This window comes from Rhinoraja longicauda, chromosome 40 (assembly GCF_053455715.1).
Source record: "Rhinoraja longicauda isolate Sanriku21f chromosome 40, sRhiLon1.1, whole genome shotgun sequence".
In the NCBI taxonomy this organism is placed as follows: domain Eukaryota; kingdom Metazoa; phylum Chordata; class Chondrichthyes; order Rajiformes; family Arhynchobatidae; genus Rhinoraja; species Rhinoraja longicauda.
Window position 1 is genome coordinate 8,276,648 of NC_135992.1, and position 25,236 is coordinate 8,301,883.

At 54.1% G+C, this 25,236-nt stretch overlaps 1 protein-coding gene across 1 annotated transcript in view; it reads right to left on the reverse strand.

The window, feature by feature from the left end:
• LOC144611394 (pleckstrin homology domain-containing family A member 4-like) overlaps window positions 1–24,139 on the reverse strand; it is a 57,775-nt gene extending 33,636 nt beyond the window's left edge. The window contains 9 exon segments of the mRNA XM_078430465.1: window positions 247–307; window positions 1,265–1,377; window positions 2,802–2,860; window positions 2,863–2,901; window positions 4,802–4,817; window positions 4,819–4,875; window positions 9,614–9,718; window positions 12,702–12,807; window positions 24,017–24,139. Coding sequence (XP_078286591.1) covers window positions 247–307; window positions 1,265–1,377; window positions 2,802–2,860; window positions 2,863–2,901; window positions 4,802–4,817; window positions 4,819–4,875; window positions 9,614–9,718; window positions 12,702–12,794 — 543 coding nt within the window. The 5' untranslated portion in view covers window positions 12,795–12,807; window positions 24,017–24,139.
• Window positions 24,140–25,236: the final 1,097 nt, after the last annotated feature.

Consider the following 25,236-nt stretch of genomic DNA (forward strand, 5'->3'; position numbering starts at 1 on the left):
CAGGCCTTTCACCATCCATCATGGACGCACTTCATCCAAGACCCTCAGGTGCAGAAACCTATCTGAGTCGTACAAGTGTAAAAAACAAAAACAAGCCCTTTGGCACAATTCACCCCCCGGCCGACCCAAGATGGCTTCCTGAGCTCGTTCCGCTGGCCAGTATCGAAACCCTATCCTGCTAATCCTGTCCACAAACCTGTCCAAATATCTTTTAAATGTTGTCCTTCTACCTTTCCTTTTCCAGACCAGAGCATCAATATCCCTCGTCAGCCAGGGGTTCCCCTCATCCTGCCTCCATTGCCCATCACTCCAAGAGGAACATTGATTAGTACGGGCGTCAGAGGTTATGGGGAGAAGGCAGGAGAATGGGGTTAGGAGGGAGAGAGAGAGATCAGCCATGATTGAGTGGCGGAGGAGACTTGATGGGCTGAATGGCCTAATTCTACCCCTATTCCTGATGACTTTATGAACATGTTAATCCTGAACTCTCCACATCCCGAGTCTGAGGAAGGATTCCACCCCATGGGGCGGAATGGGAACGGGTCTGGTCTATCCGCAATCTGTTCTGTCGCAGTCCGGGGTGAGATCTGGGGTCTGTGTGGAGCGGAGGGGAGGGGGGGGAAACACTGAGTGTCCTCCTCCCGAGACAGACACAAAAAGCTGCAGTGACTCAATGGACAATAGGTGCAGGAGGAGGCCATTCGGCCCTTCGAGCCAGCACCGCCATTCAATGTGATCATGGCTGATCATTGTCAATCACTGGTAGCGCAGCGGTAGAGTTGCTGCTTTACAACGAATGCAGCGCCTGAGACTCAGGTTCGATCCTGACTACGGGCGCTGCACTGTAAGGAGTTTGTACGTTCTCCCCGTGACCTGCGTGGGTTTTCTCCGAGATCTTCGGTTTCCTCCCACACTCCAAAGACGTACAGGTATGTAGGTTAATTGGCTGGGTAAATGTAAAAATTGTCCCTAGTGGGTGTAGGATAGTGTTAATGTACGGGGATCACTGGGCGGCACGGACATGGAGGGCCGAAAAGGCCTGTTTCCGGCTGTATATATATGATATGATATGATAGTACCCCGTTCCTGCCTTCTCCCCATACCCCCTGACTCCGCTATCCTTAAGAGCTCTATCTAGCTCTCTCTTGAATGCATTCAGAGACTTGGCCTCCCACAGGCTCGGCGGGACGGGCGGCAGCATCACTGGAGAGAAGGAATGAGTGACGCTTTGGGTCAAGAACCTTCCTCAGGCCCTCCTCCTTACCCGGTGAAGTCGGACTCCACTCGTGCCGACTGGCCCATGGCCCGGACCCATCCGTTCATGTCCTCCTGAGTGTCGGCGCTGAAGCAGTACGTCCTCATTCCTGGGTGCTCAGCCTGAGAGTGGGGTGGGGATGGGGGGGGGGATGAGGGTGGGGGTGGGGGGGGGGGTGGGGGGAGGAGAGATTACGTCAGTCAGACAATCCACACTCGCGGAAACCCACACACTGAGGAAAGACGTTCTTGCCTTAGAGGGAGTACAGAGAAGGTTCACCAGATTGATCCCTGGGATGGGCAGGACTTGCATATGAGGAAAGACTGGATAGACTCGGCTTGTACTCGCTGGAATTTAGAAGACTGAGGGGGGATCTTATAGAAACATATAAAATTATTAAGGGGTTGGAGAGGCTAGATGCGGGAAGATTGTTCCCGATGTTGGGGGAGTCCAGAACCAGGGGGTCACAGCTTAAGGATAAGGGGGAAGTCTTTCAGGACCGAGATGAGAAAACATTTCTTCGCACAGAGAGTGGTGAGTCTGTGGAATTCTCTGCCACAGAAGGTAGTTGAGGCCAGTTCATTGGCTATATTTAAGAGGGAGTTAGATGTGGCCCTTTTTGCTAAATGGATCAGGGGGTATGGAGAGAAGGCAGGTACAGGATACTGAGCTGGATGATCAGCCATGATCATATTGAATGGCGGTGCAGGCTCGAAGGGCCCGAATGGCCTACTCCTGCACCTAGTTTCTATGTTTCTAAGTCTACATGCTTCAGAAACGTCGTGATAGTAACTGCCTCAACTACCTCCTCCAGCAGCTTGTTCCATTTGTCTAAAAAAAGTTATCCATCAGGTTCAAGAGGAGTTGAGTATAGGAGCCTATAGGTCCTTCTGCAGTTGTACAGGGCCCTAGTGAGACCGCACCTGGAGTACTGTGTGCAGTTCTGGTCTCCAAATTTGAGGGAGGACATTCTTGCTATTGAGGGAATGCAGTGTAGGTTTACTAGGTTAATTCCCAGGATGTTGTATGTTGAAAGAGTGGAGCGACTGGGCTTGTATACACTGGAATTTAGAAGGATGAGAGGGGGATCTTATGGAAACATATAAGGTTATTAAGGGATTGTGCACGCTAGAGGCAGGAAACATGTTCCCAATGTTGGGGGAGTCCAGAACCAGGGGCCACAGTTTAAAGAATAAAGGGTAGGCCATTTTGAACGGAGATGAGGAAAAACTTTTTCACTCAGAGAGTTGTGAATCTGTGGTCTGCAATGACCATGGTGGAGGGATGGATTGAGCTGGCTGGAGTTGGGTTGATGGGCGGGGGGAGGAGCTTGTTGGATCTAGACCGCACTTGGGGAAGGATTGCTTGGTGGTAGGCCTGGTTGTTGTGGAATAGGCGGTGCATGGAACCTGGGAGACAGTGAGTGAGGTGGACAGGGACATGGTCGATCTCTAGCCCTGAACATAACCAGCCACACCACCCGACACATTGCAACGCTGCCTTCCCACATTCCCAAATGCAAAACAAATTCCCAACTGGACTGTGCCTTGAAAGCAAATTTCCGGCTCTTCCGGTCTTGCGAGCAGACAGCTGAGATGTTGTACTCGGCATTGGAATACTCCCCAGGATCCGTTCTTCCCGACTGTCTGTGGAGAACAAGGATCATAGAAACATAGAAAATAGGTGCAGGCCATTCGGCCCTTCGAGCCTGCACCGCCATTCAATATGATCATGGCTGATCATCCAGCTCAGTAACCTGTACCTGCCTTCTCTCCATACCCCCTGATCCCTTTAGCCACAAGGGCCACATCCTAACTCCCTCTTAAATATAGCCAATGAACTGGCCTCAACTACCTTCTCTCTCTCTCTGCATCCCAGCCTTTCTTTCCCTGCTCCCGTGCCGACGGTGGGAGCCGGGCTGTGCTCGGACTGGCTGGTGACTTTCCCCGTGACCGCGAGTTTTGGAATAACCAACAGCAGGCTGTGACGGGCACCGCGGTCTGTCCGAGAGGACGCCAACGTGTTGGGCAGGATGGGGCGGTGGGTGACTGGACAATGGGTGTGGACCAGACGCCCGGCCAGAGTGCTACAGCTAATGGAAGCCATCAACCCTTCTGGCACCTGAGAGTGCTTCCAGTTACAGAACCATAGAGCACCGAAACAGGCCTTTGGCCCATTGAGCCCCTGCTATCCATCAATCACCCGTCTGAAGACGGGTCACGACCCATTCTTTCTCTCCAGAGATGCTGCCTGAGTTACTCCGGCATCTAGTGTCCATCACCCATTCCCTAACTGACCCATTTCATTCTCCCCCAGAGGGAAGGTGAGGGGTTAGGTTTTAGGTAATGGATAGGAGCCATCTCCTGCCCTTCTCCCTTCCTCTCGGCCCACTCATTCCCCCCCCCCCCCCCGCGATACCCTCCTTGCCCGTCCCTAGTCTGCTCTCCCTCCCGCCCCCTCCTTCCCACTCTCACTGCCACTCCATCTCCCCAGGGTACAGTCCGAAGAATGTCCACCCTCCCTGGCTGGACCCCCTGCGGATCTCAAATCTCCCCAAGTTGATATGCGAGCAACATTGTGTGTACATGTCTGTTTGCACATATCGCCATGTGAACCGTGAGTGCTTGCATGCATGCAGTGTGTGTGTGTGTGTGTATGTGCATGCAGTGTGTATGTGTTAGCATGCAGTGTGTACGTGTTAGCATGCAGTGTGTGTGTGCATGCAGTGTGTGTGTGTGCATGCAGTGTGTATGTGTGTTAGCATGCAGTGAGTATGCACCGAGTGTTCGTGCACTGTGTGTGTGCATGCAGTGTGTGTGTGTGTGTGTGTGTGTGTGTGTGTGTGTGTGTGTGTGTGTGTGTGTGTGTGTGTGTGTGTGTGTGTGTGTGTGTGTGTGTGTGGTGTGTGGTGTGTGTGTGTGTGTGTGTGTGTGTGTGTGTGTGTGTGCATGCAGTGAGTGTGTGTGCACTGCGGGTGCAAGTTGTGGGCGTTTGTGGTGAGCGCGTATTTGTGCGTGTTGCGTGTGTGTTGAGTGTGTTTGTGCATGTGTGGCGAGTGTGCGTGTTGTGTGCATTGAGCATGAGTTTGTGCGTGTGCGCACGTTGTGTGTAGTGAGCGTGTGTGTGTGTAGTGAGCGTGTGTGCGCGTGTGTGTAGTGAGCGTGAGTGTGCGTGTGCGTGGTGTGTAGTGAGCGTGAGTGTGCGTGTGTGTGTAGTGAGCGTGAGTGTGTGTGTGTAGTGAGCGTGTGTGTGTAGTGAGCGTGTGTGTGAGTGTGTGTGTGTAGTGAGCGTGTGTTGTGTAGTGAGCGTGTGTGTGTGTGTGTGGTGTGCGTGGGACTACAGATCCTGGTCTCCCAGAGGCTGGACGTCCAGCATTGATCCAGGATGGAGGGACATCTGTCTGCAGGGCACTGGCCAACCCCGGTGAAACCAATTTGCAGCAGAACCTTCCTTCCGCTCCTTGGAAGCAGAGGGGAGGCAGTTCAGCCTGGACGGGGAGGAACAGCTCGAGGGCAAGGAGGAGGAGTGGTCTTCAGGGTCCCTTACCTCGGTAGTAGAAGAGGACAGAAGTCAGACAGGACGAACCATCTCCGTTTCCACAGCTTCAGCCCAGAGCTGTCCTGAAAGGCCGAGAGAAGCCATCAGCTCAGCAGAGCTGCAGAGAGACCTCGCTATCCCAGCAGTGAGCAAGGCACTCCCAGCACAAGCTGACGGGGTGCAGACTCTCCCAGGGTACACTCCCCCAGGGTACACTCCCCCAGGGTACACTCCCCCAGGGTACACTCCCCCAGGGTACACTCCCCCAGGGTACACTCCCCCAGGGTACACTCCCCCAGGGGTACACTCCCCCAGGATGTCCAACCATGGCTACTGCACCGAGTCCCCTGCAATCCGTCTCTCTCGCGGTTGGTTTCACAGACTGGCAGAGCCCGTGGTCCACGTGTACACGCAGTGTGTGAGGTTGCAGCCCCCTGCTCCAGTATCTAAAGGGGCTGCTCCCGGCCTTCTGGCTGCACTTCACTTCTCACCCACCACCCTCGTCTTTGGACACCCCTGTGCATAGGGGAGAGGGTTTGGGGCTGAAGATGTCCTGGTTGGGTTTGGCTCCTGGGCCCGGCCAAGATGGCCGCCCGCGAGTCACGACGCCAGGCGGAAGAGGGCTCTGCCCGGGCGGGCTGCCTGCCAATTTTCCGGGGTTACGTCCGCCCGCGCCCGGGCAGTGTTAGAGAGGGACCACGCACTGCCCACGGGCACCCAGAGGAATTTCCGGGACCGTGGGGCATGGAAAACATCTATATACTATAACTCTTGTTTGTTTGTTCCTGAACTACAGCCAAAACGGTACCCGATAGCGCGACAATTTTAGTCCCACCTTACTCACCGTCATCCCTTTGGTGCTAAAGCAAGAAGTTTCATTGAAAGTTTAAAATTATTCACATTTTAAGTTTAAATCTATCTCCTAGAGTGGGTGTAGTGGGGGGGGGGGGAGGGAGGGAGGGAGGGAGGGGGATAAGGGGCAGTTGAGGGGGTTGGAGTGGGGGGGGGATGGAGTGGGGGGGGGATGAGGAGGGGGGGGGAGGAGGAGGGGGGGAGGAGGAGGGGGGAGGAGAAGGGGGGGAGGAGAAGGGGGAGGAGGAGAAGGGGGAGGAGGAGAAGGGGGAGGAGGAGAAGGGGGAGGAGGAGAGGGGGGGAGGAGAAGGGGGGGAGGAGAAGGGGGGAGGAGAAGGGGGGGAGGAGAAGGGGGGGAGGAGAAGGGGGGGAGGAGAAGGGGGGGAGGAGAAGGGGGGGAGGAGAAGGGGGGAGGAGAAGGGGGGGAGGAGAAGGGGGGGAGGAGAAGGGGGGGAGGAGAAGGGGGGGAGGAGAAGGGGGGGAGGAGAAGGGGGGGAGGAGAAGGGGGGAGGAGAAGGGGGGGAGGAGAAGGGGGGAGGAGAAGGGGGGGAGGAGAAGGGGGGGAGGAGAAGGGGGGGAGGAGAAGGGGGGGAGGAGAAGGGGGGAGGAGAAGGGGGGGAGGAGAAGGGGGGGAGGAGAAGGGGGGGAGGAGAAGGGGGGGAGGAGAAGGGGGGGAGGAGAAGGGGGGGGAGGAAGGGGGGGAGGAGAAGGGGGGGAGGAGAAGGGGGAGGAGAAGGGGGGGAGGAGAAGGGGGGGAGGAGAAGGGGGGGAGGAGAAGGGGGGGAGGAGAAGGGGGGGAGGAGAAGGGGGGGAGGAGAAGGGGGGGGAGGAGGAGGGGGGGAGGAGGAGGGGGGGAGGAGGAGGGGGGGAGGAGGAGGGGGGGGAGGAGGAGGGGGGGGGGAGGAGAAGGGGGGGAGGAGAAGGGGGGGGGAGGAGAAGGGGGGGAGGAGAAGGGGGGGAGGAGAAGGGGGGGGGAGAAGGAGGGAGAGAGGGTGCTACACCAATGCAGGAGAGGTTTGGGCCCAACAGGTCCACTTGGTCTAGTCCTCAATAAAGATGGAGATATAGTTGTTTAAGAGTGCATTTGACATTTAAGAATATTTGTTTAGATAATTGGGTGATTTTGCATTGTGGTGTGGGGTTGTTTGGTATTGTTTTGTACTGTATATATTATTCTTGTAATAATTAAATAATAATAATAATAATGCATTACATTTATATAGCGCTTTTCTAACACTCAAGACGCTTTACAGGGATTTCTAGAACATAGAGAATAAAATAAATAGATAAATAAGTAAACGAACAGAAAAGGAAAAAGAAGGTGAGGTGACCTTCAGTGGTTGAAGGCAGTGCTGAACAGGTGAGACTTCAGTGATGTTTTGAATGTGGTGAGTGAGGAGGAGTCTCTGACGGTCTGGGGTAGTGAGTTCCAGAGGGTGGGAGCAGCGATGGAGAAAGCCCTGTCCCCCCAGGATCTGAGTTTGGTCCGGATGGGGGGGGGGACAGGAGGTTGGCAGCAGCAGAGCGGAGGGTGCAGGTGGAGTGTGTCTGTGGAGGAGGTCAGTCAGTAGGATGGGGCCAGGTTATGGAGGGCTTTGTAGGTCATGAGGAGGATTTTGTACTGGATTCTCTGGGGGATGGGGAGCCAGTGGAGTTTGTAAAGGACGGGGGTGATATGGTCACGGATCGAGGTGGTGTGTGAGTAGACGGGCAGCGGAGTTCTGGATGTGTTGGAGTTTGTTGATGATTTTTGAGGGTGAACCATAGAGGAGGCTGTTGCAGTAGTACAGACGGGAGGTGATGAAGGCGTGGATGAGGGTTTCTGCAGCTGTGGAGGAGAGGGATGGACGGAGACGGGCGATGTTTTTGAGGTGGAAGAAGGCTGTCTTGGTGATGTGTTTGATGTGTTTGTCGAAGGAGAGGGTTTGATCAAAGATGATTCCAAGATTCCGGATGTGTGGGGAGGTGGATACTGGGAGACCATCAATATTGAGGTTGATTACATTTATTTTTGTGTAAAAGAAAACAAAAGGATGCCGCCCCTGCCCTGGGTACACGGCCTGAAAACCTCGGCTTTCCCAGAGTATCCATCCCTGAAGATCTGGAACCTCTCCAGGGTGGACTCCCTGTGGATGTGACTTCCCCCATGTGGAGCTGAGTCTTACCCTGGTGTACAGTCCTTGGGCATTGCCCGACTACGGACTCCACCCAGGGTTCAGAACCCGAGGAGCCGCCTCTCCCTGGGGGACAGTCCCCGTTACTCCCCAATGCCCTGAGCAGTGGTCCATGTTCCTCTCCCCTCCTCCACTCCTGACCCAAAATCTCTGAGCAAGGCTGCAGTTGGATTCATTCTCCACAAGAGGGAGCCCCTGCTCCACATGTTGAAAGAATGGAGCGACTGGGCTTATAAACTCCACTAGAGTTTAGAAATGACAATAGACAATAGGTGCAGGAGGAGGCCATTCGGCCCTTCGAGCCATTCAATGTGATCACGGCTGATCATTCTCAATCAGTACCCCGTTCCTGCTTTCTCCCCATACCCCCTGACTCCGCTATCCTTAAGAGCTCTATCTAGCTCTCTCTTGAATGTATTCAGAGAATTGGCCTCCACTGCCCTCTGAGGCAGAGAATTCCACAGATTCACAACTCTCTAACTGAAAAAGTTTTTCCTCATCTCCGTTCTAAATGGCCTAACCCTTATTCTTAAACTGTGGCCCCTTGTTCTGGACTTCCCCAACATTGGGAACATGTTTCCTGCCTCTAACGTGTCCAACCCCTTAATAACCAAGTGGACCCGTTGGGCCCAATCCTCTCCTGCATTGGTGCAGCACCCTCTCTTCCTCTCCTCCCCCTCCCCTATCCCCTCCTCCCCTTCCCCTCCCCACTCCATCCCCCTTATCCTCCCTCCCTCCTCCCCTCCCTCCTTAGGAGATAGATTTAAACTTTAACATGTGAATAACACCAATTTCATTTATTCCTCTTCCATTAGCACCAAAGGTGAGTAAGGTGGGCCTAAAATTGTCGCGCTATCCTGTATCGTTTTGGCTGTAGTTCAGGAACAAACAAACAAACAAACGATAGTTTTAGTATATAGAGAGATGAGAGGGGATCTTATTGAAACATATAAGATTATTAAGGGATTGGACACGTTAGAGGCAGGAAACATGTTCCCAGTGTTGGGGGAGTCCAGAACCAGGGGCCACAGTTTAAGAATAAAGGGTAGGCCATTTAGAACTGAGATGAGGAAAAACTTTTTCAGTCAGAGTTGTGAATCTGTGGAATTCTCTGCCTCAGAAGGCAGTGGAGGCCAATTCTCTGAATGCATTAAAGAGAGAGCTAGATAGAGCTCTTAAGGATAGCGGAGTCAGGGGGTATGGGGAGAGGGCAGGAACGGGGTACTGATTGAGAATGATCAGCCATGATCACATTGAATGGCGGTGTTGGCTCGAAGGGCCGAATGGCCTCCTCCTGCACCTATTGTCTATTGCTCCATATCTGAAATGGACAAGAAGCTTCACCATTGACCACAAACCATCCATAGCCAGGGGTGGGAATCCATTCTTCTCCAGTCTCGGGGGCACCAGGAGGAGGGAGCTGGGTTTGCACCCTGGGAGTGGAGACGTCAGCACTACATCCCTGCCATTCACCCCTCTCACACCACCCCCTCCTCCCTCAAAACCCTCGGGGCGTCCCGAAACGTCACCCATTCCTTCTCTCCAGAGACGCTGCCTATCCCGCTGAGTTACTCCAGCTTTTTGTGGTCTATCTTCAGTATAAACCAGCGTCTGCAGTTCCTTCCTACACATGTCCGTCCCCCTGGGCTAGCTCCCTCCACTCCCCTCCCCACCTTCCCACTCCTCTCCCTCAGTCCTCCCCTCACCCCCCCCCCCCCCCCCGCTTCTTCCCTCAAACCCTCTGCTCCCTATTCCCCCCTCTGCCCCACCCCCCCACCCTCCCCCTTCCCTTTACCTGTTTGTGGAGCCAGCCCCGCATCACGGTGGCAGAGTTGGGGTCCCGTTTGATCGCCTGCTCCCTCTTGCCGAAGTTGTGTACCTTCCTCATCGGTCGCAGGGGCTGGGTAAACACAGCAAGGCGTCAGAGTCACACCCACAATCGACCCACTGAAAGTGGGGCTCTGTCCCCCATAGACTCAAAGACCAAATTGTCTGCCACTTTATCTGTCACATGTACCGAGGTACAGTGTAATTCGTTTTTGTATACAGTTCAGTACAAGCATCACTATACACAAGCACTTAGATACATACACCGATCAGCCAAAACATTATGGCCACTGACAGGTAAAGTGAATAACATTGATTATCTTGTTACAATGGCACCTGTCGAGGGGTGGGATATATTAGGCAGCAAGTGAACGGGCAGTTCTTGAAAGTTGATGTGTTGGACGCAGGAGTAAAGACCTGAGCGACTTTGGCAAAGGCCAAATTGTTATGGCCAGACGACTGGGTCAAAGCATCTCTGAAACGGCAAGGCTTGTGGGGTGCTCCCGGTCAGCAGTGGTGAGCACCGACCGACAGTGGTCCGAGGAGGGACAAACCACAAACCGGCGACAGGCAGGGTGTTGGGCGCCCAAAGCTCATCGATGCGCGAGGGCAACGAAGGCTATCCTGTCTGGTCCGAACCGACAGAAGGTCGACTGTGGCACGAGTCACAGAAAGTTTTAATGGTGGTCACGGGAGGAATGTGTCACAATACACAGTGCATCGCACCCTGCTGCGTATGGGGCTGCACACAGACGACCAACAGCATATTGGGCAGGTGGTCGTCAGTGTTGCAGTGCTAATTGTTTACGTGCTGGTGTCTGAACGGCGCTCCGGTGACCCCCGGCAACACTGCATCCCCTGGAGGTCATCACGTTTTGGCTGATCGGTGTATTAGATAAGCATGTGTAGGAAGTCAAGTCAAGTCAAGTCAATTTTATTTGTATAGCACATTTAAAAACAACCCACGTTGACCAAAGTGCTGCACATCTGATTAGGAAAAAAAAAAAAGAAACTTAGGAACTGCAGACGCTGGTTAACACCGAAGATAGAATCGAAATGCTGGAATAACTCAGCGGGCCAGGCAGCGTCTCTGGGGAGAAGGAACTGGTGACGTTTCAGACCCTTCGTCAGACAAGCATCTCAGATACAGTACAGTTGAAGTTGGAGTCTGGGACCCGAAACGTCACTCATTCCCTCTCTCCTGAGATGCTGCCTGACCCGCTGAGTTACTCCAGCATTTTGTGACACCTTCGATTTGTACCAGCATCTGCAGTTATTTTCCTACTCAGATACAGCACAAGTGTACAGCGGTGGTACACTGAGACAGTGTACAGAGTCTCCAGTTTGGCACCATTTTCAAGTCCCGGTTGTTGTAAGTGCAGGGTTCGTGACCTGATCGTGAAGGCCCGTTGCCATGGCGACGTCACAGGGTCGGCCTGGCCAAGCATAGCCGTGGTGTCCTCCACCGCTGCAGGCCGCGTCCGGTCCACGCGCTCGGCCTCTTAGAGCGGCGCTCGGTCCAGCCCGAGGCCCAGGCTGCTGCAGGGCCTCCAGCGGCCCATTCCCCCGCCGAGGCCTTCGGTGCACTCCCTCCCACGGCCCGCCTTCTTGCCAGACCCTCCGTCTCACTCCCTCCACTCTGGGCGGGCGGGCGGGCCCTTCCAGGCGGGGGTACTCCATCCTATCGCCGAGACGACCGTGTCGTGATCCGTCGTTAAATCTTCAGGAGCAACTGGATTTGACCAGGGAGGAGGCCGAGGATGAGCACGGAGGAGCAGATGGAGAGGATGAAGTGACACCTCCAGGCCCGGAACCGGGACATGGACAGGGACAGAACCAGGGCAGGCAGAGCAGCCCAGAGGAGCTTAGTGGCATCTCCACTTGTGGTGGGTGGAGCCCAGCCTAGTGCCCTCACTGTAGGGTGACCACCTCCAGTCTCTGCTGGGCGCTGGAGGTACAAGGTTGTACCCGCCTGTCCCATTGAGATGGCCATCTCCATCTTCCCAATAACCAGGGGGGACGTACTGTAGGTTCAGCTCTGCCTCACAGCTCTGGCAACCCCGAGTTCGATCCTGATCTCGGGCGCTGCCCGTGTGGAGTTTGCACGTTCTTCACCTGACCTCAGTGAGGTAGTGCAAATGGGTAGTTGATAGTCAGCACGGACTGACCTGGCGGGCCGAAGGCCCTGTTTTCGTGCTGTGTGACTCCACGGACGGAAGCACCCACATGGAGATATTTGTGGGGGGAAAAGAGGAGTGTATCCTCTTTGGAACCGAGAAGGATTGAAAGGGTGAAAATCTGGGGACTGCGGAGGGCTGGAAAGAGTTGTCAGGAGGGGGAGGCAGAGATCGTGAGCAGACAGCTTGTATCTCAAGGGGATAGAGGATGAGGGCTTTTATCCTTTGTCGAGCTGAATCATAGTTGGAGCCCAGAAGGAATTTGTCCCTTAAAAACAAACTCACCAGAACGAAGGATTAAACTGGTCCTGGATCATTTTTTTTTAGTTTAGTTTAGAGATACAGCGTGGAAACAGGCCCTTCGGCCCACCGGGTACGTGCCGACCAGCGATCCCCGCACACTAACACTATCCTACACACACTAGGGACAATTTTCAGTTTTACCGAAGCCAATTAACCGAGAAACCTGCACGTGTTTGGAGTGTGGGAGGAAACCGGAGCACCCGGAGAAAACCCACGCGGTCACGGGGAGAACGTACAAACTCAGTACAGACAGCGCCCGAGGTCAGGATCGAACCAGGGTCTCTGGCGCTGTGAGGCAGCAACTCTACCGCTGTGCCAATGCGCTTTGAAACAAGAAGTGCAAAGCAGCATCAGGAAGCCTCTGGTGAATCTCTGGAAGTGTCCATCGTGGGCCCAGCGGGCAAGCCTGATGGTGGACTGCTAATACTTCCAGCGCTCCCTTGAAGGACAGACTGAGATGGGCATCTGAGGGAGGGAACGGTCGAGCAAAGAAGAGAGAGGGTGGGCAGGGAAGGGTGGGTGAGAGGAGGATGGGTGGGGAGATTTGCCGAGGGGGGGGGGGTGGCGCTTGCTAACCTTTGACCCCAGTGGGGCTGCGAGGGAGGCGATGGTGCCGACACTGGAGCCGAGGCTGAGGCCACTGCGGGGCCTGTCTGACGCCACCGACATTGCTGCCTTCACCCTGAAATAGAGGCAGTGAATCAGGCACCCGCTGCACCCAGACCCATCCGTACTCTGGACCCTCCCCCCCCACCCCCACCCCCACCACCTACCGCACCGTCTCTCACCACGGTCCAGCCCCCTCGACAGGTGTGTGTGTGTGCGTGCATGTATGTGTGTGTGCGTGTATGTGTGTGTGCGTGTGTGTGTGTGTGCGTGTGTGTGCGTGTGCGTGAGTGCGTGTGTGTGAGAGTGCGTGTGTGTGTGCGCGTGTGTATGTGCGTATGTATGTGTGCGTGTATGTGTGTGTGTGCGTGTATGTGTGTGTGCGTGTATGTGTGTGTGCGTGTGTGTGTATGTGTGTGTGTGTATATGTATGTGTGTGTATGTGTGTGTGTGCATGTGTGTGAGTGTTCGCGTGAGTGAGTGCGTGTGTGTGTGTATGTATGTGTGTGTGTATGTGTGTGTGCGTGTATGTGTGTGTGTGTGTGTGTGCGTGTATGTGTGTGTGTGTGTGTGCGTGTGTGTATATGTATGTGTGCAGCTAATTCAAGGGCGGTGCAGCGGGTAGTCCTGATCTGACTGGATGGCACTCCAAACACAGCTTCTCACTGTACCTCGGTACCCATGACAATAAACTGAAATTAGCCAGCAGTCAGGCAGCACCCGTGGGGAGAGAATAACCGAGTAAGGGCCTCGGCCAGTTTTGACACAAACTGGAGAGGCTGGTTATCTGAAATTCAATGCTGAACCTCAAGGGCTGCAGTGGTCCAAGTACGGTGGCGAATATAAACGCAAAGGGTTAATTAAAGGTCAGGCCCAAATCAGGAGAGAGCTCCATTGTCTTTCTGTTCATTACCATCGGATTAAATCCTCCACTTGCTCCACAAAGAATAATACACGTTTTGTTCCCCTCAAGATATCAGGCCATGTCTTGCATCAAAATTCACAGCGGTCCTGATAGAATTTTCATAAGTGATAGGAGCAGAATTGATAAACAGAATTATCAATTTCGTGTGATAGGAGCAGAATTAGGCCATTCGACCCATCGAGTCTACATTCAATTATGGCTGATCTATCTTTCCCTCTCAACCCCACTCTCCTGCCTTCTCCCCATAACCCCTGACACCCGCACTAATCAAGAATCTATCTATCACTGCCATGCAAATATCCATTGACTTGGCCTCCATAGCCGTCTGTGGCAAAGAATTCCACAGAACTTCACGCCTATTTGTTTGGCACAAGCATAGAAACATAGAAATTAGGTGCAGGAGTAGGCCATTCGGCCCTTCGAGCCAGCACCGCCATTCAATACGATCATGGCCGATCATCCAAAATCAGTACCCCGTTCCTGCTTTCTCCCCATATCCCTTGATTCCGTTAGCCCTATCTAGCAGAGATGGAAAAGGTTATTAATCAGAGATTATCAGAAAGGTTGCTAGTATCTCACTCCATCATGCCTGACCTTATCCCCTTGTCCATTGCACTATGTTGCTTTCCTTAAACCAACATGCTCCTTCCCCCTGGTACCTCTACCATGCCATCTCCAGTTGGTTGGCACATGCCCACCACTACCGATCGTCCCTTCCATGTCCTTGTACCTACCCCAGTGATGAATTTCCTTATGTGGGAGAATGTCTTTAGTTTAGCTTAGAGGTACAGAGTGGAAACAGGCCCTTCGGCCCACCGAGTCCGCACCGACCACTCTCCCATCCTGCACATCCCAGTGGCAATTTACAGAGGGCCAATTAACCTACAGCCCGCACGCCTTTGGGATGTGGGTGGGGGGGGGGGGGGGGGAGAATCCGGAGCACCCGGAGGAAACCCACGCAGGTCACAGGGAGAACGTGCAAACTCCGCACAGGCAGCGCTCGAGGTCAGGATGGAACCTGGGTCTCTGGTGAGGCAGCAACTCCAGCACTGCGCCAGTCTACCGCCTGTAGCAGAACGGCGGCGTGTGATGTGCCACTGAGAATCCTCTTCCCCCATATCCATGCCCAACGGCTGCAGATACACATGTTTTGGGCAGGAGCTTGCTGTTATCTTGTCTACCCATGCCCTTCATTATTTTGCACACCTCTACCAGGCAACACCCCCCCCCACCCCACACAACCCCCTCTGTTCCACCTTCTCCCTGTGACAGCCAAGTCAACTTTATTTGTCACACACATATACAAGACGTGTGGTGAAATGAAAGTGGCAACGCCTGCGGATTGTGCTAAACTACAAAACAGAATAGAACAACAAAAAAAATGTTGACACAAAAAATAAATTAATACAGTAAATTAAATTAGTCCCTGGTGATATGAGAGTTAACAGTCCTGATGGCCTGTGGGAAGAAACTCCATCTCATCCTCTCTGGTTTCACAGCGTGACAGCGGAGGCGTTTGCCTGACCGTAGCAGCTGGAACAGTCCGTTGCTGGGGTGGTAGGGGTCCCCCATAATGTTGCTGGCTCTGGATCTGCACCTCCTGATGTATAGGTCCTGCAGGGGAGGTTTCCTCCGGGTGCTCCGGTTTCCTCCCACATCCCAGGCTGGTAAGTTGATTGTCCCTGGTTTAGGTGAGTGGTGGACCTAGTAGATGCAGGTGGCAATGTGGGGAGTATAAAATGGGATTCTTGTAAATGAATGCTTGATGCCCAGCAAAGGATTTGATGGGCCGAAGAGCCTGCTTCCACCCGGCGTGCTTTTTTCCACTCACTCTCATTCAGCGTACACTTGGTACTTTACTGTACACTGCTTGTAAATCTTACAGTGAATGGCTTAGAGTTACATGGCATGGAAACAGGCCCTTCGGCCTAATTTGACAACTGCCAAGTCAGTGGACATCTTTAAAGCAGAGTGGATGTGGAGAGGACGTTTCCACCAGTGGGAGAGTCTGGGACCAGAGGTCACAGCCTCAGAATTAAAGGACGCTCCTTTAGGAAGGAGATGAGGAGGAATTTCAGCAGAGGGTGGTGAATCTGTGGAACTCTTTGCCGCAGAAGGCTGTGGAGGCCAAGTCAATGGATATTTTTACAGCAGAGATAGACAGATTCTTGATTCGTGCGGGTGTCAGGGGTGATGGGGAGAAGGCAGGAGAATGGGGTTAGGAGGGAGAGATAGATCAGCCACGATTGAATGGTGGAGTAAACTAGATGGGCTGAATGGCCCAATTCTTCTCCCATCACTTATGAACCTAAGCCCATGCTAACCAACATGCCCCATCGACACTGGTCCCACCTGCCTGTGATGGAGTCGTGGAGTCAGACTTAGCTTTAACCGTACCCATGCCTTTAATGGTTGCCAGGGACTTACTGCAATTTGGGCCGCCCTCATTTTTTATTCCAACTTCTCCCGGGATGAAAGGGCAGCATTCCCGAGCACCACGTCACTGAAGACTCCTTTAACTCTTGATTTGGCCCAAAACCAAACGACAGGACAATGCAGTAACACAGCAAACTGGCCTTTGAGACGAAGGGTCAGAAGAGGATCAGGGGCCTTCCCTCTGCACGGGATAGACTGAAAATGTCAGCGCCTTCTGGAGCACTGACAATGGCTCCAGTCAGTCCCCACAATGTCCCCTCCCATTCCCACACTGACCTTTCTGTCATGGGAAGGGGGGAAAAAAAAAAACTGCAGATGCTGGTTTAAATCAAAAGTAGACACAAAATGCTGGACTAACTCAACGGGTCAGGCAGCATCTTGGGAGAGAAGGAATGGGTGACGTTTCGGGTCGAGACCCTTCTTCAGACTGACGTCACATCAGGTCTGAAGAAGAGTCTCGACCCGAAACGTCACCCATTCCTTCTCTCCTGAGATGCTGCCTGACCCGCTGAGTTACTCCAGCATTTTGTGTCTACCCTTTCTGTCCTGGGCCTCCTCCATTGTCAGAGTGAGGCCCAACCCAAATTGGAGGAACAGCACCTCATATTTCGCTTGGGCAGCTCACACCCCAGGGGCATTTAATATTGACTTCTCCAACTTCAAGTAACCCTTGCTCTCCCCCTCTCTCCTACCCCTAGTTCTCCGACTAGTTTCACTGTCCCTCGCATTAATTTTACTGATTGTCTGCCTCGGTTTCAGCTTCCCCTCAGCCTACAATGAATCATTCTACATTTCCTTGACCCTGCATAGGTTCACGAGATTGATCCCCGGGATGGCGGGACTGTCATACGAGGAAAGATTGAAAAGACTAGGCTTGTATTCACTGGAGTTTAGAAGGATGAGAGGGGATCTTATAGAGACATTATAAAAATTATTGAAGGACTGGACAAGCTAGATGCAGGAAAAATGTTCCCAATGTTGGGGGAGTCCAGAACCAGGGGCCACACAGTCTTAGAATAAAGGAGAGGCCATTTAAAACTGAGGTGACAAGGAACTTTTTCACCCAGAGAGTTGTAATTTTGTGGAATTCTCTGCCACAGAAGGCAGTGGAGGCCAAATCACTGGATGAATTTAAGAGAGAGTTAGATAGAGCTCTAAGGGCTAGTGGATTCAGGGGGTATGGGGAGAAGGCAGGCACGGGTTACTGATTGTGGATGATCAGCCATGATCACAATGAATGGCAGTGCTGGCTCGAAGGGCCGAATGGCCTCCTCCTACACCTATTTTCTATGTTTCTATGCTTTGATCTGTCCTTTTCACACCTTACCCTTCCACGTATCTCTAGCCTCCCCCTCTCTCTCCCCTGACTCAGTTTGAAGAAGTGTCTCGACCCAAAACATCAACCATTCCTTCTCTCCAGAAATGCTGCCTGACCAGTTGAGTTACTCCAGCAATTTGTGTCTATGTTCGGTACAAGCCAGCATCTGCAGTTCCTTCCTGCGCCCCGACAAGGGACTCCCGTCCCACTGGAACTGGAGGGAAACGCGGCAGTGAAAGGGTTAACAGCCGGCGGCAGCCACCCTAAACATGGAGGAAGCCCTTGTATTTAATGAGCTGCGTTCACAGTGAGCCCCTGTGTCTCGGTCTGCCCACCAGCTATTCTGCATTCATTCCAGTCTCAGTGCCAAGTCAAAGTGTAACAAAGGGATCTCGCCAACATGGGACGTAGGAGGCAGTGATGGAAGGAGGTGGAGAGAAGGTGGGTGGGGAGGAGAGAGGAGGGAGGGAGGGAGGGAGGGAGGAGAGAAAGAAAGAAAGAAAGAAAAGGAGAGAATGGAAGGTGTCGAGGCAGTCAGCTCGGTGTAAAGGGGTAATGGGAGACGAGGAGGGAAGAGAAAAGGAGATGGATATATTGGAGATATTGAGGTGAAGATGGCCATGATGGGAGGGTCAAGGAAAATGGAAATCCACCTCCGTCAACATGTCAGGACTTGGGTCCAAGTTCACACACTTTACGTTAGACTTACAGCGTGGAAACAGGCCCTTCGGACCACCGAGTCCACGCCGACCAGCGATCCCCGTACACTAACACCATCCCACACACCGGAGATATTTTTTTGTATCAAACCCAATTAACCCACAAACCTGCACGTCTTTGGAGCGGTGGGAGGGAAACGAAGCACCCGGGCGGTCACAGGGAGAAGGTACAAACTGCGCACAGATCGTACTCGAGGCCAGGATGGGACACGGGTATCTGGCGCTGTAAGGCGGCAATTCTACCGCTGCACCACCGCTCCGCTCACCCTCACCCGCTGATGAACCGGAATCACCAGCCCACGGTCATCTACGCCTACGGCGACAGCTCTGATTAGGTGCAACCACCATGGTTGAACAGCTCTCTCCACAGGTCCACTTGTATACACTGGAATTTAGAAGGATGAGAGGAGATCTTGTCGAAACGTATAAGATTATTAAGGGGTTGGACACGTTAGCGGCAGGAAACATGTTCCCAATGTTGGGGGAGTCCAGAAAAAGGGGCCACAGTTTGAGAATAAGGGGTAGGCCATTTAGAACGGAGATGAGGAAAAACTGTTTCAGTCAGAGAGTTGTGAATCTGTGGAATTCTCTGCCTCAGAAGGCAGTGGAGGCCAATTCTCTGAATGCATTCAAGAGAGAGCTAGATAGAGCTCTTAAGGATAGCGGAGTCAGGGGGTATGGGGAGAAGGCAGGAACGGGGTACTGATTGAGAATGATCAGCCATGATCACGTTGAATGGCGGTGCTGGCTCGAAGGGCCGAATGGCCTCCTCCTGCACCTATTGTCTGTTGTCTATTGTCCACGGTATCTCTGAACGTTGCTGCCAAACCCCCCCGGTCACGAGTCCTGGGAACTGAATCTCTATCCCCTCCAATCACTGACCAGCAAGCCTTGGCAACCAGGTTGGGAGGGGGGATCATGGGAGGTTCTGTAGAGAATTGGACTCCCTACCCCTGACTCTACCTCTGCGCCACACCGTCAACCTGAAACGCTAACTGCTTCTCTCCCGCGGATGCTGGCTGACCTGCTGAGTATTCCCGTTAAAATTTAACACAGCAATCGTCCCACTCCTGCTCAATCCCCAATCCCTTCACCCGCCTGCCCTTTGCCCCAACCCTTGACCCCCACTTGTTCCAAAGACCTGGTGGCGCGGCGGTAGAGTTGCTGCATCACAGGACCAGAGACCCAGGTTCGATCCTGACTTCGGGTGCACAGAGTTGTAAGTTGTCAGAGAATTGTGAACCTGTGGAATTCTCTGCCTCAGAAGGCAGTGGAGGCCAGTTCTCTGAATGCATTCAAGAGAGAGCTGGATAGAGCTCTTAAGGATAGCGGAGTCAGGGGGTATGGGGAGAGGGCAGGAACGGGGCACTGATTGAGAATGATCAGCCATGATCACATTGAATGGCGGTGCTGGCTCAAAGGGCCGAATGGCCTCCTCCTGCACCTATTGTCTGCAAAGAGTTTGTACGGTGTTCCCCCCGTGACCGCGTGGGTTTTCTCCAGGTGCTCCGGTTTCCTCCCACATTCCAAAGACGTGCGGGTTTGTAGGTTGATAGGCCCTCTGTACATTGTCTGCACTAGTGTGTGGAATCAGTGTACAGGGTGACGGCAGGTCGGCGTGGACTTGGTGGGAAGGGCCTGTCTCCACGCTGTGTCTCTAAGCTGTACTGAGCTCTTAAGGATAGCGGAGTGAGGGGGTATGGGGAGAAGGCAGGAACGGGGTACTGATTGAGAGTGATCAGCCATGATCGCATTGAATGGCGTTGCTGGCTCGAAGGGCTGAATGGCCTCCTCCTGCACCTATTGTCTATTGAACTGTCCATGGAGAGAGGATGCTGCCCTCTGCCAGTGCTGTGGGGAGGACAGGTCACCATAACACTAATGCCAACACCCAAATCCCCAGCCTTCTCCATCACAGAAATCCCGCACCTCGACAAGCAGAATCTCTTGCCCAGTGCTGGGGAATCGAGAACCCAAGGACATACGTTTAAGGTGGGGGGGGGGGGGGATATTTAATAGGAACCTGAGAAGAAACTTTTTTTTTTTTTTACACAAAGGGTGGCGGGTGTATGGAATAGTATCTGCCGGAGGAGGTGGTTGAAGCTGGGACTATTACAACAATAGACAATAGACAATAGGTGCAGGAGTAGGCCATTCAGCCCTTCGAGCCAGCACCGCCATTCAATGCGATCATGGCTGATCACTCTCAATCAGTACCCCGTTCCTGCCTTCTCCCCATACCCCCTCACTCCACTATCCTTAAGAGCTCTATCCAGCTCTCTCTTGAAAGCATCCAACGAACTGGCCTCCACTGCCTTCTGAGGCAGAGAATTCCATACCTTCACCACTCTCTGACTGAAAAAGTTCTTCCTCATCTCCGTTCTAAATGGCCTACCCCTTATTCTTAAACTGTGGCCCCTTGTTCTGGACTCCCCTAACATTGGGAACATGTTTCCTGCCTCTAATGTGTCCAATCCCCTAATTATCTTATATGTTTCAATAAGATCCCCCCTCATCCTTCTATATTCCAGTGGACAGGTACATGGATAGGATGGGTTTAGAGGGATGTGGGCCAAACGCAGGCAGGTGGGACTAGTCTAGATGGGACATGTTGGGCGGTGTGGGAAAGTTGAGCCAAAGGGCCTGTTTGCACTCTTTATGATTCTACCCCAGCCCTCGACCCTGAGATGAGAACTTTTTTTCAGTCAGAGAGTTGTGAATCTGTGGAATTCTCTGCCTCAGAAGGCAGTGGAGGCCAGTTCTCTGAATGCATTCAAGAGAGAGCTGGGTAGAGCTCTTAAGGATAGCGGAGTCAGGGGGTATGGGGAGAAGGCAGGAACGGGGTACTGATTGAGAATGATCAGCCATGATCACATTGAATGGCGGTGGTGGCTCGAAGGGCCGAATGGCCTCCTCCTGCACCTATTGTCTATTGAGAAGGGGTCATCAAGCCACAAGAGACTGCAGGCACTGGAAACGGGAGCACAAAGCATTAGATGGACATAAAATGCCGGAGTAACTCACCGGGACAGGCAGCATCTCTGGAGTGAAGACCTTTTCTCCAGAGATGTTGCCTGTCCCGCTGAGTGACTCCAGCGTTTTTGTGTCCATGGTCGGTGTAAACCAGCATCTGCAGTTCTTTTCTACGCATAAAGCATAAACTGTTGGGAGAACACAGCGGGTCGGGCAGCAACTGTGGAGGCAAAGGGACCTGTTGGGTTTATTGGGTGAATGGACCGCATGGTCCCATGGGCTATGTCAGTGCTCCAGAGACATGATCTTGAATTTGGATGCCCTCTTCTCTGGGGGGGGGCGTTGGTGCAGTATGGGTGGGCTATGCTGGGGGGGGGGGGGGGGAGGGGGGGGATGGGGGGGGGGCTCGCTCTAAGCCAAGGTCCATGCTAAGGACTCCTTCCCCCACACTGGGCTTGATCTGTCCGTGCTTTCCGCCCGGTGGGATGGAACCTCTTGGGATGCAACCGACCAGGAAGAACCTCAGCGACGAGAAGCCACCTGTTCCCCGGGAAATATCTGATGTATCAGGAATTGAGAGGTTAAAATAACTTGCTGGCTGGATCTATAAATAAATAGAACAAGTGCTGGGAGAATAATCAGATTCCTGGCCTCGGAAGCCGGGAGACATCTTGTGTTCACTGTAACAAGTCAGGGGCTGGTCCTGGATGGACTCATGTAATGACATCTCCTCCCTCCCCACATGACACAGCCAGGACTGAATTTAGGTGACCTAATATGTTCAAAGGCACTCCGTCAACAATCCTGCGTGTGGGAAAGAACTGCAGATGCTGCTTTACACCAGAGATAGACACAAAACGCTGGAGCAACTCAGCGGGACAGGCAGCATCTATCTCTGGAGAGAGGGAGCAGATGACGTTTCGGGTCAAAACACCTTCTTCAGATCAAGGGTGTTTGACCCGAAACGTCACCCTCCACTGTTAACAACGCCAGACTTCTTCTATCTGGTCTCCGCCACAGTTATACGCAGGGGGAAATCTCACTTCATCCAACACTCTCCATGTAGATAGGGGGATCTGACCATTTGCTAGTGGCGTGGGTAGCACAAATCCCCCACCGCTCTCTCTATCACCCAAACCCTCCACCTCCACCACAGCCTACCGTCAGTTGAGAAGGGGTCTGCGTTACCTCCACCCCCACCCATCTCCCATCATCTCCCCCCCCCCCCCCCCCCCACCGCCCCCATCATCAGCAGTCACTCGAAGCGAGTATGACTGTCCCCTTTAGGACGCCTGTCCGTGACTTTGTTTAACGTGGGGAGACTGGTGCACAGACAGATCTGGGTCAGGATCCACTGGCGTGGAGCCCAAGACGACCGGGGACCCTTTTCTGCCTCAGCCTTCATCCATCCGCCTTCCCAGCCGTTGTGACGCTCCACTAAAGTCAGCCATCATCCTCCGCCTGTTCCACCGTTGAGGTCTTGGTCGGATCGCTCTTTGTCAGGGACCTCCATCTCGACCTTACCGCCATGGGTGACCCTACCAGGAGCGTGGGTCCAGACGGCATCACTCTCAGGATCTCAGGACCACGCAAGGTTCTCCACCACCACAAGGTGACAATCCATGGAGAATACAAACCCCCCACTCAATACAACTCCATCCACCCATCTCCCCCCCCCCCCCCCCCCCCCCAACCCCCTCCCTCTGTTGGGCTGCTGCAAGTAAGAATGTCATTGTTCTATCTGGGACATAGGACAATGAAACCCTCTTGATTCTCCGTCATTCAGCATCGAACCCACAGCCACCTCCAACTACCCCCCCCCCAGTGCCCGCACCATCCACATGGCCACCCCCCAACCCCCTGGATAACCCAACCTCCACCACCTCCCCCTGGCCGCCAATTGTACCCACCTGGAGATCATCCTCCCCCTTTGCCAACCAACCCCACCTGCCCATCTCCCCCCCCCCACCAACCACCCCACAGCCAAGGGCCATATCTCCATTAACCCAACTTCTTCTGTAGCCTCTGGACCTACCACCTCCTGTCTTACCCCCCCCCCCCCCCTCACCCCCACCCTCACCTTCAACCTCGCCCCCCACCCTCGCCCTCACCCCCTCTGAATACATTCAAGAGAGAGCTAGATAGAGCTCTTAATGATAGCGGAGTCAGGGGGTACGGGGAGAAGGCAGGAACGGGGTACTGATTGAGAATGATCAGCCACGATCACATTGAATGGCGGTGCTGGCTCGAAGGGCCGAATGGCCTCCTCCTGCACCTATTGTCTATTGTCACCCTCACACCCCACCCTCACAACCCACCCTCACCCTCAACCTCACCCCCCCTCAACCTCACCCCCACACCCCACCCTCTCAGTTGGAGAAAGGGGTCATCCTTTAGTGGGTGGGTTTTGAGTGAAGGGTGAGACTGGTCCCAGAGAGACTGTCACTGCTACAAGTGGGTGGGTTTGAATAGGGCCGGGGTGGAAGGGGGGGGTTAGTGTAAAGGGAGGGGTGGGGGAGTAGGGTGGGGGTCCCACCCAGGAACCGGAGGGGTCTCAGTGGATGGAGAGAGGGCATGGGGAATTGTTGGGGGGCGGGGGCAAGCGACAGGGGAATGGGGGGGGAAGGAGTTCTACCTTCACCCAAGACCCTTCCTCCATCCTGAGGACCCCCCTCCGGCCACCAACAACCTTCCTGGAGCATAGGTAGATGGCTAGTGTAGTGGCTCCTTGTGCTTCCTACCCCCTCTCCTCACCCCCTCTTCCCTCTCCTCTCCCCCTCTCCTCCCACTGACAGCAACCAATACTGGGGTACAGGTAGACAGGCTGGCCGCTCCCTCCCCTCTCTCCCACTTCCTTCCTCCTCTTTCCCTCTCTACCCCCCTCTCCTCTCCCCGCCAAGTCCCGTTCACTCACCGTCCGCTGGTCAAGGGCGCCGGTGTGGACTCCCTCTGCTCTGGGTATCCGAGGGGCAGTGACAGTGCCGCCCGCTCCAAACAGCTGCAGCTCCAAACAGCTCTCTCCCCTCCCTCCCTCCCCTCCCTCCCTCCCTCCCTCTCTCCTCCCTCCCTCCCTCTCCCCTCCCTCTCTCCTCCCTCCCTCCTCTCCCCTCCCTCCCTCCCTCCCTCCCTCCCTCCCTCCCTCTCCCCTTCCTCCCTCCCTCTCCCCTCCCTCTCTCTCTCCCCCTCTCAGTAGTCCCTACACCCCTTCTCCCTCTCTCCCCCCTCCCTCTCTCCCCCCTCCCTCTCTCCCCCCTCCCTCTCTCCCCCCTCCCTCTCTCCCCCTTCCCTCTCTCCCCCCTCCCTCTCTCCCCCCTCCCTCTCTCCCCCCTCCCTCTCTCCCCCCTCCCTCTCTCCCCCCTCCCTCTCTCCCCCCTCCCTCTCTCCCCCCTCCCTCTCTCCCCCTTCCCTCTCTCCCCCTTCCCTCTCTCCCCCTGTCTCTCCCACCCTCTCTCCCCCTCTCTCTCCCTGTCTCTCTCCCTCTCTCTCTCCCTGTCTCCCCCCCTCTCCCCTGTCTCTCCCTGTCTCTCCCCCTCTCTCTCCCTCTCTCTCCCCTCTGTCTCTCCCTGTCTCCCCCCTCTCCCCCCCTCTCCCCCTGTCTCTCCCCCTGTCTCTCCCCCTGTCTCTCCCACCTCTCTCTCCCTCCCTCTCTCTCCCTCTCTCTCAGTCCCCACACCCCGTCTCTCTCACTCCCATCGCAGTTCCACCAATCGCCGGCACATTCATTGACTCTGCATAACTATTTCAGGAGCGGACAATTCACAGACACACTTGCACACATGGCAACTATACCCTATCCCCAGCCCCAGCCCGCCTGCTCAGTCAATTATAATTATCAGTCGCCTCCCACGACACATTAACACTGACGAGCCCAGAACACAAGCTCCACCACAAACTCTGCTCCCAGTCTGTGAATTCATTGCTAATTAAAGGATAACCGTGAGAGATTTTCTTTAAATCGCTGGGAGTGGGTGATTTTAATGCAGAGATATCATGTGTCAGTCAGTGGGTCTCATTACACAGTCACAGGGGAGGCAGCCCACGCGTGAAGCCCACTCTGCAATGTTAAACCAGCATTTTGGTAAGATACTCAATATCTCAGCATGTACAGACATACAGAGTAAAGCCTCCACTTCC